The sequence below is a fragment of the Rana temporaria genome, chromosome 4 (assembly GCF_905171775.1).
Source record: "Rana temporaria chromosome 4, aRanTem1.1, whole genome shotgun sequence".
NCBI classification, from domain to species: Eukaryota; Metazoa; Chordata; class Amphibia; order Anura; family Ranidae; genus Rana; species Rana temporaria.
The window spans coordinates 2,383,028-2,402,692 of record NC_053492.1 but is presented as its reverse complement, the minus strand read 5'-3'; the positions used below and the strand labels follow the sequence as shown (position 1 = coordinate 2,402,692).

General features: G+C 46.9%; 1 protein-coding gene across 1 annotated transcript in view; it reads right to left on the bottom strand.

Moving 5' to 3' along the window:
- LOC120935220 (zinc finger protein 585A-like) overlaps positions 1 to 18,498 on the bottom strand; it is a 137,774-nt gene extending 119,276 nt beyond the window's left edge. The window contains exons 1-3 of the mRNA XM_040347387.1: positions 18,403 to 18,498; positions 9,766 to 9,816; positions 7,058 to 7,451 (exon numbers count right to left, since the gene is read on the bottom strand). Coding sequence (XP_040203321.1) covers positions 7,058 to 7,451; positions 9,766 to 9,816; positions 18,403 to 18,498 — 541 coding nt within the window. The remainder of the gene's footprint in view (positions 1 to 7,057; positions 7,452 to 9,765; positions 9,817 to 18,402) is intronic.
- Between the last annotated feature and the right edge of the window lie 1,167 nt (positions 18,499 to 19,665).

Sequence of the window (19,665 nt, the reverse complement as noted above, 5' to 3'; positions counted from 1 at the left end):
GCTCCCGAGACATTCCTCTTTTCACTTCCTCATTGTTAGTTTTTGCTCAGAAGTTGCTCTATTTCTTCTCTGTTCTGCTCACTTCCTGCTTGTCTGATTTTACTGACCACCGTGATGGGAGGCTTTACTGCGGTGGTCAGTGACGTGCTCGCCCCCTCCTGGGAACTACATCTGTGCGGCAGGACGCTCTATGCATTTTAGAGACTTCAAGGAGGTGTGAATTACTGGGCGTGCCGCAATGCATACTGAGAATTGCAGTTCTTACATGAATGAGCACCGCAAACCTGGAAGTGAATGAGAGAACAGAAACTAGAATGCCGGAGGTGATATAGATCAGGGTTTAACAAATTTGCTTGGAATTTAGGAGCCAGCTAAAAAAGTTAGGAGCCAGAAAACGCACCCCGTCCCGACGAGCTTGCGCGCAGAAGTGAACACATACGTGAGCAGCGCCCGCATATGTAAACGGCGTTCAAACCACACATGTGAGGTATCGCCGCGATTGGTAGAGTGAGAGCAATCATTCTAGCCCTAGACCTCCTCTGTAACTCAAAACATGCAACCTGTAGATTTTTTTTAAACGTCGCCTATGAAGATTTTAAAAGGGTAAAGGGTTTGTCGGCATTCCACGAGCGGACGCAATTTTGAAGCGTGACATGTTGGATATGAATTTACTCGGCGTAACATTATCTTTCATAATATTAAAAAAAAATGGGGATAACTTTACTGTTGTCTTATTTTTTTATTAAAAAAAGTGTATTTTTTTCCCCAAAAAGTGCGCTTGTAAGACCGCTGCGCAAATACGGCGTGACAGAAAGTATTGTAATGATCGCCATTTTATTCTCTAGGGTGTTAGAATAAAAAATATATATAATGTTTGGGGGTTCTAATTAGAGGGAATAAGATGGCAGTGAAAATAGTGAAAAATTACATTAGAATTGCTGTTTAAATTGTAATGCTTAAAGGGTCACTAATGGATTTTTTTTTTTTTAGCTAAATAGCTTCCTTTACCCTACTGCAGTCCTGGTTTCATGTCCTCATTGTTAGTTTTTGCTTTGATGTTGCTGTAATTCCTCTCTGTTCTGGACACTTCCTGGTTGTCTGTTTCCTGATCACCACAGTACTGGGAGATTCCTCACTGTGGTGACTAATCAAGGAGGTGTGATTACTGTGTGTCAGCACCAATCCAGTTTCGTTTTACAAAGCATCACTGCCCTCTATTGGCTCTTTATCTCTGTACATCAGAGCAGTGTTTGTCAACTCCAGTCCTCAAGGCGCCCCAACAGGTCATGTTTTCAGGCTTTCCATTACTTTGCACAGGTGATTTGATCAGTGTCACTGCCTTAGTAATTACCACAGCTGTTTCCTCTGAGGGAAATCCTGAAAACATGACCTGTTGGGGCGCCTTGAGGACTGGAGTTGAGAAACACTGCATCAGAGAACCAGGAAACAACAGCAAGAACTAAACTAAATTGTAGGCACATTATATGATTATTATCTATTTTTAATCATTTTTAAAGGGAATCAGTTAACTATTGTGTCTCTATACCCTGTAAACAGTAATTTCAGCTAAAAAATGTTTTTCCTTTAGTGACCCTTTAACTTGTAATACCAACGGCCACCACCAGATAGCACCAGCTCACACAAGGAAGAGCTGGGGACGTCACAAGGCCGCGGCCTCAATTACCGGACATCACGGGCCCCCCGCGATCGAGCGGCGGGGGAGGTGGGGGCCTAGTCCGCCACGATCCTGAGGAAAAGGCGATCCGCGGACTAGGCCGAAGTTGTTTCCCAGAATTTGCGCCGTACGTTACAGCGGCGTAGTGTATCTCTGGCGGCATTCAAATCGGCGATTAGGGGGCGTGTTTCATTTAAATGAAGCGCATCCCCGCGTTGAATGAACTGCGCATGCGCCGTTCCGAAATTTCCCGGCGTGCATTGCGCTAAATTACATCGCTAGGACGTCATTTTTTTAACTTAGACGGGACTTGCGTACATTCCGATTCACGGACGACTCACGCAAAAAAAAAAATTCAAATTTCGACGCGCGAACGATGGCCATACTTAACATGGCAAGTCTAACTATATGCCGCAAAATACCAGCTTTAACTTTATGCCCGGAAAAAGCCGACTAGAGACGACATAAGAGAATGCGACGGCCGCGCAATTTGCATACCCGACGCAGAAAACGACGCAAACTCCACCCAGCGGACGCCAAAGTATTGCATCTACGATCCGAAGGGTCAAACCCAGATGCCGTCGTATCTTGGTTTGAGGATTCAAACTAAAGATACGACGTGGGAAATTTGAAAGTACGCCGGCGTATCAGTAGATACACCGGCGTACTCTCACTGTGGATCTGGCCCTTAAGTTGTCAACCTATAGAAACCAGACACTTTTGGACAGTTACTCCCATATTTGCAACTAACCTATGAGTTAAGGACACATTTTGTTTGGGCAGAACTTCGTATAATTTTTATAATCTTATTGTCCAGAGATGGTACTTAAGAGGTGAAAAATTTGATAGATAGGGAGAACTCAGGAGACACTCGCCCCCACAGGGAGGACGGAGGGACATACACACTCAGGGACACATCCTGAGGGACACAATGGGCGATCTACACTCTCAGACAGACTGACACAAATGCACCATGTATGAAGACATATCTTTACACTCATAAAGATTCCAGCCATCTTAACTCTGGTCACTTGCCAGTAGGAAATAGCCATTTTGGAATTGGTAATTATGTCATTTTTGATTTTATCTTGTATTCATTTTGTTCTCTAAAATATTGAAGTATTGAATATTTTGCAATTATGATTTATTCTCATTAATCAATTACTGGTAGATTTTTCTCTAAAGATTACATTTTTCATTATATATTTTTCTTTCACATTGTTAACCACTTACTTACCTGCAGTATAGTAACAGTTAGATGTGTGAAATACAGACGTTCTGTTTCATTGTCGTTTACACAAGGTTATTGAACCAATTGAGAATTAATCATGACAGCATTATGTCAAAGGGGACTGCATGCCCATTTTGGGGGTATTTTTATTGATTTTCAAGTCGTTCATGTAACGCAATTGGTATTTTAATTTCATGTAAATATTCATATTTTTGTCAACAAATAAATGTAGCTATTTTGTATGATCATACGTCTCCGTGAATACGTTTCATATTATAAGCTATGTCATATAGGGATGAGCTTCGAGTTCGAGTCAAACTCATGTTCGACTCGAACATTGCCCGTTTGCCGAACAGTGAACTATTTGGGGTGTTAGCAGCAAATTCGAAAAGCTGCAGAACGCCCTTGAAAAGTCTATAGGAGAAATCTAAAGTGCTAATTTTAAAGGTTAATATGCAAGTTATTGTCATAAAAAGTGCTTGGGGACCCGAGTCCTGCCCCAGGGGACATGTATTTTTTTAAGGTCAGTTTTTCCCGCACACTATTTATTATTAAGTAATTTTTAACGAAGACATTTTGGAACACAAGTCAATCTATATGACATTAAAAAAAAAGTTTTTTTTAAAAAAGGCAGTTTTTTCAGGAGCAGTGATTTTAATAATGCTTAAAGTGAAACAATAAAAGTGAAATATTGCTTTAAATTTCATACCAGGGGGGGGGGTGTGTATAGTATGCCTGTAAAGCAGCGCTTGTTTCCCGTGCCTAGAACTGTCCCTGCACAAAATGTCATTTCTGAAGGATAAAAAGTAATTTCAAAATCACGGCTCCCGAAAAAAATGCTGTTTTTAAAACGTTTTTTTTTTTTGCACTACTACATGTCCCCAGGGGCAGGACCCGGGTCCCCAAACACTTTGTAGGACAATAACTTGCATATTAGCCTTTAAAATTAGCACTTTAGATTTCAAACTTTCGAGTACCATAGACTTTAATGGGGTTCTAAAGTTCACACAAACTTTTGATCTGTTCGCAGGTTCTGGTGCGAACCGTTCGGCTCATCCCTAATGTCATATAGATTGACTTGTGTTCCAAAATGTCTTAGTTAAAAATTACTTAAAAATAAATAGTGTGCGGGCAAAACTGACCTTAAAAAAGCACAACAAATCAAATCATCAGATATAAAGGGGGTTATTTACAAAAGCTAGAGAGGGGAAAATTAGTCACAGTTCTGCAGAGAACACAATCAGCTTCCAGGTTCTATTGCTAAAGCTTAATTAAACAAGCTGAGTTTAGAAGCCGATTGGTTACTCTGCAGAATTGTGACTAAGTTTGCCCTCTCTAGCTTTAGTAAATAAACCCCACAATGTCCAGCTGGTAGAAAATGGGTGTAACAAAAGAGAATACATAATGGCCCAGATTCTCAAAGAAATTACTCTGGCGTATCTCGAGATGCGCGGCGTAAGTGTAAATATGCGGCGTCGTATCTATGTGCCGTACCCACAGAACCAGATACGCCTGAAAATAGGCTTCTTCCGATCGGCGTAACTTTTCTACGCCGGCGTAGCGTAGGCGCATATTTACGCCGGGAGCTTCTTGCGCTCCCATTGATTTCCTATTCAAATATGCAAATGAGGGAGATGCGCCGATTCCCGAACGTACAACTGCCCGATGCAGGCTACGAGCGGTGTGCGTAAGCTGTACGTCCGGCCTAAACTTGCCCCTTATAAAGCAGGGGCAACTTTGCACCAGACGTGTGCAGGTAAGCTGGAGAGCAGCTTCAGCAGCACCGTTACGGACAAGCTGAGCAACCACACTTGCAGGACAAGACTTCTGTATGCCAACATGCCAGGGGCATCCATGGTCATAGCACTACTAATGTGTGCCCAGGCGCGTAGAAGGAGGAGGAGGAGGGCACGGGAGAGGATATACCGAACGCGCATCAAACATTTTTGGCATGGGTGATTCGGAGGTGTATCGCATCTTCAGATTCAACACTGATGCCATCCAGGAATTAGCCACAGCCCTGCAGGATGACATCACCAGCCAGACACACCGCTCACATGCAGTGCAGCCACTGGTCAAGGTCCTGGCAACACTGCATTTCCTCGTCAGTGGATCTTTTCAGCGTATGAGTTGTGGCTGGGATGTCACAAACCAGCATGAGCAGATGTGTGCACCAGGTTGTCCCCGCAATCCTTAGACGCATGTCCCACCACATCATCAGACCCACCCAGGAGCACCTGCAGAATAAGGCAATGGCGGATTTTGTCAGAATTGCAGGATTCCCTGCACCGTGGGGGCCATTGCTTGCACATGTGGCACTATGGCCCCCCGTGAGCACATATACCGCAATCGGAAGCAGTGGCATTCCATCAACGTACAGGTGATAGTTGATGCCCAAGGCCTCATATGGCACGTCCGTGCCAAACACCCAGGGTCCAGCCATGACAGCTACATATACCGTCAAAGCAACATCCCAACAGAACGTGTATGGGAACAGCTGGCTGGTTGGTGAGTGACATGGGTGTCAGGCATGCCTGTCTGACCCCATGATGCAGACATCACAAGGGGCACATGCATGACTAACATCCTCCTGTCTTTTCCCTTCCAGGTGACGTGGCATATTCACTTGAGCCCCATCTCATGACTCCATTCCGCAATCCCCAAACCCCAGGAGAGGAAAACTACAATGCTGCACACATACGTACCCGTGGAGTGGTAGAACGCACATTTGGCATCCTGAAGTCCTGTTTCTGATGCCTGGATAAGTCCGGGGGGACCCTGTTGTATTCCCCAAACTTTGTGTGGTCATGTTGTATTCTACACAACTACGCCATGAGAAAGAGCCTGGAGATTGACATACGTGATCACCTGACCCCCGAACCAGATAATCCCCCCTCTACCCGAGGATAGCCCGTCTGCTGAGGGAAGAGCAGTCAGGAGATGCCTCGTGGAACGTATCTTTACATGTTAAACATACACATTCATCATGGCACAAGGAGAATGCACACCACTGTGGTCCCTAGCACACACACCCCCCACATCCTCATCACTTTGGATTAGCCCAAGTACACCGCACGGGACTTGGGAGCAGCAACGCCACGCCAAGGCTCCAATTATGTTGCTGAACATTCATACCACAGTCACACGGCTGAGGGTGACACCCCTTTGCCGGCAGGAGTGTCACCCCCCCCCCACACACTTTCACACACCAGTCACACTAATCTGCACGCCTCACCGTGTACAATATTACCAAAAAAAAAAAAACACTCTTCACCAGAGCAAGAAAATAAAAACTAAACAAAACGATTTGCCCTGGCTGCTGCCACGGCCACGCAACTGCCTGGTTGACGGTGGGGGGACATCAGGTGGAGGAGCATCCACCATGGCTGGAGGCCTGCCCTCTAATGCCACGGCAATATGCCTCAGAAGGTTGTTTGTCTCTGTCTGCACTTGCACAATGGCAGCTGTGTGGCCCTGGACGATCTCACTCAGGGTCCGCACCTCTGCCACGAGGGTAGTCGTGGTGGCCTGGAGATCCCCCAAGCAGGTGATGACAGCTGCTGTATTGCCTGCCACGTCCTGCAGGCCATCAGTGATGTGTCCCCTGGAGGCCAGGCTGTCGGCCACTCGCCTCATGTCCTGGGCCATCTCACCCATATGGCAGGTCTGCGTGTCCTGTGTCAGGGTCACTGGCAGGTATTCCGGAACCCCCCTGGTCTTCCTGGGGCCACGAGAGGCTTCAGGCCTGGCATAGGGGGAGGGACTTGAGGGAGTGGGTGTGTTGGGGATGTGTTGGGGATGGAGCCAGAGGGACTCGAGGATTGGAGGCTTGTCGGCCGGGAAGGACCAGCTGAGATGGACGACTCCTCCAGATATAGGGACACCTCCTCACCCAAATGCTCAGCATCCTCTTGAATGACCTCATCACTGGAGGTCTGGCCACCACCAATGCCTCTTGGCTTCCCAGGGGGTCAGGGGCAGAATCATCAGGGGATGGTGTGGGACGGGCAGGGGCACCAGATGGCCCCGCTCCCTCCTGGACATCTGCGGATGACACAAAACATTCACATGTTGGTGGACCCACACACTTGTCACATATTCCCTTCCCCCCTCACACGCTACACACCAGATAGTAGAAAAAACACACTTACCTGTCCTCAAGGGCGGCTGAACCGAGTCGTAGCCCGGCATTCCCTCCACTTGCACCCTGGTAAGGCAGCGGGCAACAACCTCCTCGTCAGGAATCAGACGAACCCTAGAGGCAGGTCCACCACCAGTGCCCCTGGCATGACTCGCCATAAGAGCCATCTTATCCTTCACCCTCCTGCGAAGATCGTTGATCTTCTTTGCTATGTGTTTGGGCCTCCGCGCCTCATTGCCCACGGCATTAACCTGGTCGGTGATCCTCTGAAGCATCTCGTCCCTTCTGCCCTTGCTGGTGTTCTTGCTACGGGCCCCATGGAGGCGATCAAAGTACCCCTCCATGGCAGCAAGGATAATGCCTTTCTCCTCTGGAGAGAAGTTTTTTTTTCTGGTCCTAGAACGCTGGGCAGACATGTCAATAATCTCACAAAAGTATAGCCACCAAAAACCAAACTGGTGTACTTTTGCACTCGACGGGCGCATGTCTGGGCGTATTTATGCCCTGGGCGTAAACAGTGGGCCGGCGTAACTCAGGAATAACGCCAGGCGTAAATGTGAGCATGCGCAGAGGGGCGCGGGACATGCGATCACGTGACGGCGCATGCGCCGGTCTTTCGGCCATTCATTTGCATAGGGTCATGGTTCATTTAAATGGATCACACCCACTTCCTTCCTACTTTGAATTACGCCGTCTTATGCCGACGAATTTACGCTGCGCCGGCGCAAAAATGCACGCTTCTGATTAGAGAATATGGAGCTTGCCTAAGTTACGTCGGCGTAACGCATCTGAGATGCGCTACACCGGCATAAAGATGCGCCGATCTACGAGAATCTGGGCCAATATGTTTATATATAGAACAACAACATAGAGTATATAGTGCAGGGGTCAGGAGTATGTAATGTACAACATAAATTATATAGTGCAGGGGTCAGGAGTATGTAATGTACAACATAGAGTATATAGTGCAGGGGTCAGGAGTATGTAATGTACAATATAAATGATATAGAGTTAGGGTCAGGACTCATAATATTGGTATTCAGTAATCAGTGGAAGCTTAAGACCCCTTTCACACTGGGGCGGTTTGCAGGCACTATTGCGCTAGAAATAGCGCCTGCAAATCGACCTGAAATAGCGGCTGCCTGAGGGATTTCACACTGGAGCGGTGCGCTAGCAGGACAGCTCCAAAAGTCCTCCTAGCCGCATCTTTGGAGCGGTGTGTTTACCGCTCCTGCCCATTGAAAGCAATGGGACACCGTGGCTATACCGCCAGCAATGCACTCTGTAGAGGCGCAATGCCGGCAGTATTAACCCCTTTTCAGCTGCTAGCGGGGGGGGTTAAACCGCACCGCTAGTGGCCGAATACCTCCGCAATAGCGGTGCTTTACGGCCACCACACCTCCTGCCCCAATGTGAAAGGGGCCTAGATGTTTACATGAGACAAGTTGCAGAGATCCCACACCGCTGCGTCCCATCTCCTGAGACTGCACTCAGTGACTTGGGTCTGAGACTATACAGACATATCCCTCCATCCGGCACAGCCAGCAGACAACAGAGCAAGTAATCCCGGGAGAATTGTTCTGTCAGAGATCATGCCACACTCAAGTATGGGGCAAAAGACACAAAGCACATACCCCAGGTGCCAGGTCTAGTAACGTCTATGGTGAAAATGAACATTTTGCTACCAGCTGAACCCCAGGATCTCCATAAATCCAGTCTAGAGACAAATAGTTGGATTCACGTAGGGCGGCGTATGTTTGAGCCGGCGTAGCGTATCCTATTTACGCTATGCCGCAAGTCAGAGAGGCAAGTGCTGTATTCACAAAGCACTTGCCTCCTAAGTTACGGCGGCGTAGCGTAAATGGGCCGGCGTAAGCGCGCCTAATTCAAATTTTGAAGAGGTGGGCGTGTTTTATGTAAATAAACCATGACCCGACGTGATTGACGTTTTTAACGAACGGCGCATGAGCTGTCCGTGGACATATCCCAGTGTGCATTGCTCCAAAGTACGCCGCAAGGACTTCGACGTGAACGTAAATTACGGCCTGCCCCATTCACGGACGACTTACGCAAATGACGTAAAATTTTCAAAATTCGATGCGGGAACGACGTCCATACTTAACATTGGCTAGGCCAGCTTTTTGTTGGATTAACTTTACGCCTGAAAACGCCTTACGTAAACGGTGTATCTTTACTGCGACGCGCAAGCGTGCGTTCGTGAATAGGTGTATCTCGCTAATTTATGCATTCTAGGCGTAAATCAGCGTTCACGCCCCTAATGGCCGGCGGAACTAGACAGCTAAGATACGACGGCGCAGGCAGTCTTATCTTAGCTACATTTAAGTGTATCTCAATTTGAGAATACACTTAAATGTACGACGGCGCAGATTCAGAGTTACAACGGCGTATCTACTGATACGCCGGGTTAACTCTTTCTGAATCTAGCTAATATATTGTGTCTGCAGCACAGAGAAGGAAGATTATCTGAGAGAAATACAGGAATACAGGACGGGGAACACAGCTCAGGAAAGTGACCAGGGGATTACAGGCTGATATCACCCAGTCCCCGCCCTACTCTGGACCAATCAGTGAGCAGTATGGGTGGAGGAATGGATTTAGTGTTAATGACCCACCTGTACTGATCTCTGTAGGAGTGTCCTCCTCTATAAATGTCCCCGTTATTCCATCCTCCTCCATAGACTGCTGATCATCCCTCACATAAGTCTTCTCTTCTTCTTTCACCTCAACTTTATCCATCAGATCTTCACCCTAAACCAAGAGAATGAGAGTGAATATCATCTGTAAAATATAAGATCACATAAAAAATCCACACATCATCTCTAGGAGTCCACGTTCTAGATGCTCCGTCCCACCAACCTTGTAATGGTGGGGGATGGTGTGACCTTCCTGTGTGGAATCCCGGGAATACAGAGGACGGGGACATCTCTCTGGGGGGTTCCTGGTATTAGGTGGCTCCATCATATCCTTGTGTCCTTCTGAAAACTCCTCCATCACTCCATACTCCTCATCCTCCTCTTTATACTCTTCTTTAACAACAATATTATCATCCCCGAGGTTTCCACTCTGAATATAGAATAAAAATGACATCAGTTGTAACAATGCAGATAATGTACAGATCCTAATGATACTATATCCGCTGGAGACTGGACTAGAGTGGCTTCAAAAAGGTATTCATACTGATTTTTTCTTTACAGGGCTAGATAGGTTAGTGTTAGATCATTGATGTCTGTAGATGTAGAGATTTTAGTGTTAGGCTGGACTTCCACTTTAACAGAGTATGCTGTATACTGTATCTATTTGCTATAAGCTGTAATACCTATATACCCTCTTCATGGTTGCGCAACTCAAACCATTGACTACTGTATTCTCCACTATTGTTTCATGAAATACAATGGATGCAACTTCCTTTTTTGTAAAATCCAATAAAAATACAATTATAAAAAAATAATTCCCAGCACCACTCACCCCTCCTGTCAGCAGCTCCATCATCTTCTTGGTGACTTCTAGAATCTTCTCCATGTTGTGTCTCTCAGGTTTTAGGGAGTCACATGGAGGCACTGTGATGGTCATGTGATCACCTGACTTCACAAGAGGAAATCTCTGTATTGAGGAACCAATAGAAATATCATGTTAGACTCCCAGAATCCTCCTCACCTCTCCAGTCAGGTCTGTGTTTTATTAATAGAGATAAGAGTGATGTCATGTGACCTCCCAGGATCCTCCTCACCTCTCCAGTCAGGTCTGTGATTTATTAATAGAGATAAGAGTGATGTCATGTGACCTCCCAGAATCCTCCTCACCTCTCCGGTCAGGTCTGTGTATTATTAATAGAGATAAGAGTGATGTCATGTGACCTCCCAGAATCCTCCTCACCTCTCCGGTCAGGTCTGTGTTTTATTAATAGAGATAAGAGTGATGTCATGTGACCTCCCAGAATCCTCCTCACCTCTCCAGTCAGCAGGTAGATGATCTCCAGGATGAGGTTTAGTATATTCTCTGTCATGTGACTCCGGTCCTCCTCCATCCTCATTGGTCCCATCATTTGATCTATACAGGTCTCCTTGTAGACGGATAACTTTGGGAAATGAAAGTAAGAATTATTTGGATGGTATTGGTCACACAATAATAGGATGTGGATGTGAGGGGGTAATAGGAAAGTTGCTGTACATTCAAGAACTACTACCCCCATGGGAACACATTATTATTATTATAATACAGGATTTATAAAGCACCAACAATTTGCGCAGCACAGGATGAATCAGAGGGCCCTGCTCGTTAGCGACTACAATCTAAGAGGGAGGGTGAAATAATACAAAAGGTGATAACTGTGGGGGATGAGCTGATGGAGAAAATAAATGTACACATGTTAGGTGTGGACAGGATAGGCTTCTCTGGAAAGGAGGGTTTTCAGGGATCATCTAAAAGCAAACAGAGAAGGAGATAGTCATACAGATTGGGTATGGAGTTCCATAGGATGGGAGAGGCTCGGGAAAGTCCTGGAGGTGAGCATGGGAGGAGGTGACAGAGGAGCTAGAGAGCAGGAGGACTTGGGAGGAATGAAGAGAACGATTTGGTTGGTATGGTGAGACTAGGTTGGTGATGTAGGTGTGGGCTGAGTTGCGGATGGCTTTGTCACTTTATGTTTGTATTTTGAATATAATTTGTTGGGTGAATGGCAGCCAGTGGGTGGATTTGCAGAAAGGGGTGGCAGACGATGAGCGGTATGTAAGGTGGATGAGCCTTGCAGCAGCATTCATGATGGACTGAAGGGGGATAGCCTATGTAAAGGTAAACCAATGAGCCAATGAGGAGGAAGTTGCAGTAGTCGAGGCGAGAGATGACCAGGAAGTGGATTAGGAGCTTTGTGGTGTCATTGGTTACGAAGGGGCATATCATGGAGATGTTGCATAGGTTGAGGCAGAAAGATTTGGACAGTGATCGGATGTGGGGCCGAAAGGATAGTTCAGAGTCCACACCCAGAACCTTGGTATGTGGGGATGAGTTGATAGTTGTGTCATCAATCTTGGCAAGGAAATCAAGGAAGAGGCACGTAGGGGAGGAAATGTAATGAGCTTGGTTTTGGATAGATTGAGTTTGAGGAAGTGGTGTGACATCCAGTCTGATATGTCTGAGGGGTAGAGAGATACATTTGGGTGTCATCAGCGTAGAAATGCTATTGGATGCCATGGGAGGCAATCATCTGACCCAGGGAGGAGGTGAGGATGGAGAATAAAAGAGGTTCACAAACAGAACTTTGGGGGACCCTGACAGAGAAAGGAAGAGGAGGAAGTAGAGTTGTGACACTCAGGGTGAAGTTGGATAAGTAGGATGAGAACCAGTGAAGAGCACAATCACAGAGATCAGAGGAGTGGAGTTTATTTGAGATGGGGGGGGGGTGGTCCACTGTGGCAAAGGCAGCAGAGTGATAAAGAATAGTGTCCATTGGTTTTAGTCCATTAGTAGGTCATTTGTGGGTTTAAGGAGAGTTAAGTTGAGAGGTATCTTAATATAGCGCGGTCTTACCCCGAAGGAGAGCAGTTTCTGTGAAGTGTTGAGGTAAAATCCGGACGGAAAGGGATCGAGAAATATTTTCTCAGTCAGATGATCGCTCAGTCGGTTGTAGACCAGGCGTTCAAGGAGTTTGGAGGAAAAGAGGAGTAAGGAGATGGGGAGTAGGTTGTTAAGATTGGTGGGGTCCAGTGAGGGCTTTTTAAGAATGGAGGTGACTAGCGCATGTTTTAGAGATTTGGGGAACGTGCCAGAAGAGGTTGAAGATGTGAGTTAGAGGGAGTAGAATGGAGACAGAGGGTGAGCGTAGCATTTGTAAGGGATAAGGGTCCAGGCGGTTAGGTGGGTGTTAGAAAACAATTTAGTGACCTCGGGCCAGATTCCTGTACATCCTGCGTTGGCGTCGCGTAAGCTATTTACACTGCGGTATTCTCCGAGCACTTGCTCCGTAATTTGCGGCGGCATAGTGTGTATGGCCGCGTAATTCAAAGGGGGCGGCTTGTATTCAAATTAAGTGCGCCCCCGCGCCGATCGAACTGCGCATGCGCCGGGCGGAAAAATAGCCCAGTGCGCATGCTCCAGCTCACGACGGAAAACGTCAATGACGCCGACGTGAGCGTCATTGACGTACAGTCGTATTCGCGGACGACTTAGTAAAACGACGTAACCGATGGAAAAAGACGACGCTGACCCAACACCATACTTAACATGGCATATGGCGGACTGGCGTAAGGTTACCCCTCATATAGCAGGGGTAACCTTACGCTTACGGAAACGACGACTACGCGACGCAAATTCGTTCGGGAATCGGCGTATCAGGCTCATTTGCATAGTCAAATGAGAACTGAACGTAAACGCCACCTAGCGGCCGGCGTCGCATTACATCTAAGATCCGACGGTGTAAGTGACTTACACCTGTCGGATCTTGGCCGTATCTATGCGAAAATGATTCTAGGAATCACTCGCATAGATACCAAAGGGGTCAGAAACAGAGATACGATGGTGTTTCCTGAGATACACCGTCGTAACTCTTCTGAGAATCTGGCCCCTCATCTATAGTAACTGGGTTGAATAAGGGAAGTAATGATTGTATCTGTGGACATGGGGTATTAAATGGGGGAGGTATCTGCACATTGGCGATCTCCTCACAAATTGTATCAGTTTTGTGATTGGCGATCCCAATGAGTTAGTGGGTGGCGGTAGTGGAGGAGTAGAGAGTTTAAGGTGGAGAAGGGTTGACAGGGACTGGATGAGAAGGTGTTTATGGGAGTTAAAAATAGATCTGCTTGACCTTGAGGAGGCAGCAATTGTATTTTTGGAGGGCAGATTTATATTAATTGTATTCTATCTGGGACTTAGTCTTATACCCCAGGCTTTGGGGGATATGTCACCAGAGGTTAGGAGAAGCAGAAGGGTGAGGGAGGTGATGTGGGAGTGTGATATATATGAAGGGACATGGCCCAGCGTCCTGGGGGGTTTATCAGCATGTAGGTGTAGAAGTATCAGGAGTTGGTGAGTGCAGTAATAGGGAGAGGACAGAAATGAGGGTGATGTGATATATATATATATATATATAAGGTGTGGGGTGGAGAAGAGGGGTGGAGGAAAGAGAGAGGACAATTGCCAGAAGGAGTGGTAGAGAGCACATGTTACAGAGTGGAAGGAGAGCTGAATAGAGAGACGGGTCACCCGCAGTGCATATCACTTGTATAAAAAATCACTAAGGCCGGAATCACACTAGTGGTTTAAAGCGGTTCTCCACCCTAAAGTGGAGTCCCGCTGATCGGAACCCTCCCCACCTCCTGTGTCACATTTGACACCTTTCAGGGGGGAGGGGGGTGCAGATACCTGTCTAAAGACAGGTATTTGCACCCACTTCCGGCCCGGCATTCACGGGCAAAAGACGGGCATACCGTCACATCCCGTCGCCCCCCCCGTTGTGTGCTGGGAACACTCGGCTCCCAGCACACAGCGGGAGCCAATCGGCGGGCGCAGCGCGACTCGCGCATGCGCCGTAGGGAACCGGGCAGTGAAGCCGCAACGCTTCACTTCCTGGTTCCCTCAGCGTGGATGACGTGGGGGCAGCAATGACGAGCGATCGCTCGTCCTCTGCTGCGATCGGCGCTGGACTCCAGGACAGGCAAGTGTCCTAATATTAAAAGTCAGCAGCTGCAGTATTTGTAGCTGCTGGCTTTTAATATTATTTTCCCATGGCACATCCGCTTTAAGATGCGAATTTGGAGACCTGGGAGAAGTTCCAGGTGAGAGGAGAGTGGGGGAGAAGTGTATTGAGCTGAATGAGAGAAATTCCTGAAGAGAACTGAACACATCTGCGAATTAGATGCGTACCCATAGAAGATAATGGGACTGAATTCGCACCTGAGCCGCACCGCAAGACATAAAAATCGCACACGGTTTGGAGGCAATGCGCAGTGCGAATGCATCGCACATATGTGAACCAGCCTCATTGAAAACAATGTATTTTGAAATGTCCTGCGAATTGGATGCGGTGTAATCCGCACTCAATTCGCATAGGTGTGAACCTGGCCTCAAGGAAAAAACTCATCAACACCCCCCCCCCCCCCAAATGATAGCACTCTAAAAAGTCAGACTGTCTGTCCTAATGGTGGGGATGGATTTTGCGGCATGCCGGTGCCAAGTTTCCACCCCCCAGGGTCACTGCAGGAGAAAATCTGTGTAAGAGGATATGGAGGAGAGATGAGGAGGAGATCCAGGAATCAGGATAAAGGTCAGGACAAGCAACAGACAAGCGCATCCAAGAGATGAAGCCGGGGTCACTACACAGAAAATCAATCCAAGGAAACAACAGGCAGGACGAGGAATAGCAAGAAGGAGCTCAGAGACAAATGAGAATATTGCTCAGGCAATGGGAGATTATCTCAGCACGACTTACATAATGAAGGAGATGAGGGGGAGGGGAGGAAGTCACTTAAGTCAGGGTTTGACAAATTTGCTTGGAATCTAGGATCCTGCTAAAAAAGTTAGGAGCCAGAAAACGCGCCCCGTCCCGCCTAGCTCGCGCACAGAAGCAAACGCATATATGAGTAGCGCTGGCATATGAAAACGTGTTTAAACCACACATAAGAGGTATCGCCGCGATTGGTAGAGCGAGAGCAATAATTCTAGCTCTAGACCTCCTCTGTAACTCAAACCATGCAACCTGTAGAATTGTTTAAACATCGCCTATGGAGATTTTAAAGGGTAAAAGTTTGTCGCCATTCCACGAGCGAACGCAATTTTGAAGCGTGACATGTTGGGTATCAATTTACTCCGTGTAACATTATCTTTCACAATATAAAAAAAAATGGGGCTAACTTTAATGTTGTCTTATTTTTTTATTTAAAAAAAATTATTTTTTCCCCAAAAAGTGCGCTTGCAAGACTGCTGCACAAATACGGTGTGACAGAAAGTATTGCAACGATCGCCATTTTATTCTCTACGGTGTTAGAATAAAAAAAATATATATAAAAAGAGGTGAAAGAGGCCAAGCAGGGAGATGACAAATAATAAAATCATTTTAACCAGTTAAGCCCCGGACCAATATGCAGCCTAAAGACCCAAGGTGTTTTTACAGTTCGGGACTGCGTCGCTTTAACAGACAATTGCGCGGTCGTGCGACGTGGCTCCCAAACAAAATTGGCGTCCTTTTTTCCCCACAAATAGAGCTTTCTTTTGGTGGTATTTGATCACATCTGCGGTTTTTAGTTTTTGCGCTATAAACAAAAATAGAGCGTCAATTTTGAAAAAAATGCAATATTTTTTACTTTTTGCTGTAATAAATATCCCCCAAAAACATATATAAAAACATTTTTTTTCCTCAGTTTAGGCCGATACGTATTCTTCTACCTATTTTTAGTAAAAAAAATCGCAATAAGCGTTTATCGATTGGTTTGCGCAAAATTTATAGTGTTTACAAAATAGGGGATAGTTTTATTGCATTTTTATAATTTTTATTTTTTTTACTACTAATGGCGGCGATCAGCAATTTTTTTCGTGACTGCGACATTATGGCGGACACTTCGGACAATTTTGACACATTTTTGGGACCATTGTCATTTTCACAGCAAAAAATGCATTTAAATTGCATTCTTTATTGTGAAAATTACAGTTGCAGTTTGGGAGTTAACCACAGGTGGCGCTGTAGGAGTTAGGGTGCACCTAGTATGTGTTTACAACTGTTTGGGGGTGTGGCTGTAGGAATGACGTCATCGATCGTGTCTTCCCTATAAAGGGAATGACGCGATCGATGCGCCGCCATAGTGAAGGACGGGGAAGCCGTGTTTACACACGGCTCTCCCCGTTCTTCAGCTCCGGGGAGCGATCGCGACGGAGCGGCTATAAACAAATAGCCGCGCCGTGGTCCCGGATCGCTCCCCGAGCGGACCCGACCTCCGCATGTAGCGGGGGGGTCCCGATCGGACCCCCCACCCGCTAATAGGTGAGGACGTACGTGTACGCCCATGTGCCTGTACGTGCCATATTGTGGACGTATATGTACATGCGGGGGTCGGGAACTGGTTAATTAAGAAAAAAAAAACAGTTTTTACTTAAAATAAAAAACTATTAAAAACAAGGCTATATGAAGCTATTTAAACCAGATCCCCCACACTCACCATTAGGCAAAAGGTGCCAGATGACGGCCACAATCACTTCCTGCTCTTCTCCACTTTGGGAAGGAGATGGGCGGGCAGTAAATACAGGCAGAAATCCCCATTAGTATTGCTGGTTGTCTCTTGTCATACCAGCGGCGACCACAAGATGGCGCAAGACTACAGTAGAAATTATAGGCCTGCAGTAGGCCGCAAAGCCGCAGCCTCAATTACTGGCCGGAGCGGCGCTCCGCGATCGTGTGGCGGGGGGGAACAGAGACGCAGGATACCCCAGCTCACCCTAGGTACCAGATCGCTAATTCTAGTCGCAATTGTGACCTGGTGCCTGGGAATTGTCGAACTCTTAGGCCGCGTACACACGGTCGGTCCATCCGATAAGAACGGTTAACCGATGAAGCAGACTGATGGTCTGATGTGCCTACACACCATCAGTTCAAAAAACCGATCGAGTCCAACGCAGTGACGTAAAACGACGTGCAGAGAAAAATGAAGTTCAATGCTTCCGAGCATGCGTCGACTTGATTCTGAGCATGCACGGGTTTGGAACCAATGCTTTTGCGTACTAACCATCGGTTAGGCGCACACACGGTCGGTTTGGACCGATGAAACTGAACTTCAGTCCGTTTTCATCGGTTTGGTCCAATCGTGTGTACAGGGCCTCACTTAAGGTGACCATAGATCCATGGAAATTCAGCTGGTTCAGCAGGGATCGGTCACATTTCCCTCCATGTGTGGTCACTGCCGGATAAAAGTCACTCAATCAGCGGCTGCAGCCAATAGCTTCATCACTGATCTGTGTATTCTGAGAGCGGAGGAGCGCCCCCCATTGTCAGAATACAATAGTGCAGCGGGGAGGATTCCCCCATCCCCCTCTATTATGCGGATGGGGGAATCGGTTCAGCTTTATCACTCAGCCCTAGAGTTGCCACCTCATCCCTTTAAACCCGAACACATATGAATTACACAGGTTCTGAGGCTAATTTAATGCAGATAAGACACCAAGTGAGTTTAATTACCTCCTTAATCAGCCACAGAACCTGTGTAATTAATATGTGTTCTGTTTTAAAGGGATGAGTTGGCAACCCTACTCAGCCCACTGGCTGACCGATAAAACTGAACCATGTATGGCCAGCTTTGGAAGCAAGATATATTAATCACAAACTGATCTCCCTGACGGGGTTAATCTACATATTACCTCATCTGCTGCCAATTCCTGCATTGTCTTTTCTCTGCGTCCTTCCAAATGCAATGTACCATCTATATCTGACATCACTTCCTGTTTGTATTCCATAGAGTCTTCCTATCTGGGTAGAGGTGAGATCACCATCTTGTGGAGATCAGAGGAATTGCAGCCCAAAGAAACATCTCATAGTGTGAACACGGCGTTGTGCCACACCTCCCAACTTTTTGAGATGGGAATGAGGGACACCTATCAGCAAAAGTACGCAGGCATAGGACACGCCCCTTGCCACACACTTAAAGGTGAATTGTACCAAAAAAAGAAGATTTGTTAAACCAACAAGTGCTTTTTTTTTTTACCACTACTACTCCTTTATATTGGCTTTTAGAATTTACAAATGCAGCAATTTAGAAATTGGATGGAAGGTTTAGCACTGGGAAACACTTTTTGAAAGATAAAAAGTGCATTTTATATACAAATATAGAGATCAGATCAAAATGAGGGACAAATGGGGAGGAATGAGGGACAGAGGGACATTGCTCCAAATCAGGGACAGTTCCTCAAAATCAGGGACAGTTGGGAGCTATGCCTTGTGCTGTGTGTGTGTGTCTGTACTGTATATAGAGGCGGAGTCCTGAGTGTATATGAAGAGGCGGAGCCCCTGAGTGTATATGAAGAGGCGGAGCCCCTGAGTGTGTATGAAGAGGCGGAGCTCCTGAGTGTATATGAAGAGGCGGAGCTCCTGAGTGTGTATGAAGAGGCGGAGCCCCTGAGTGTGTATGAAGAGGCGGAGCTCCTGAGTGTGTATGAAGAGGCGGAGCTCCTGAGTGTGTATGAAGAGGCGGAGCTCCTGAGTGTGTATGAAGAGGCAGAGCTCCTGAGTGTGTATGAAGAGGTGGAGCTCTAAATGTGTATGCAGAAGCGGAGCCCTGAGTGTGTATGAAGAGGCGGAGCTCCTGAGTGTGTATGAAGAGGCGGAGCTCTGAGTTTGTATGAAGAGGCGGAGCTCCTGAGTGTGTATGAAGAGGCGAAGCTCCTCAGTGTGTATGAAGAGGTGAAGCCCTGAGTGTGTATTAGGAGGCGGAGCCCTGAGTGTGTATTAGGAGGCGGAGCTCCTGAGTGTGTATGAAGAGGCGGAGCTCCTGGGTGTGTAGGAAGAGGCGGAGCTCCTGCTGGAACAGCGGTCGGAGGAGGAAGCTGAGTCTAGGAGGGAGACTGACAGAAACCGCAGCAGACTTGCAGGAGTGAGCGAGGAGGATCCATCGGAGGTGAGGAGAG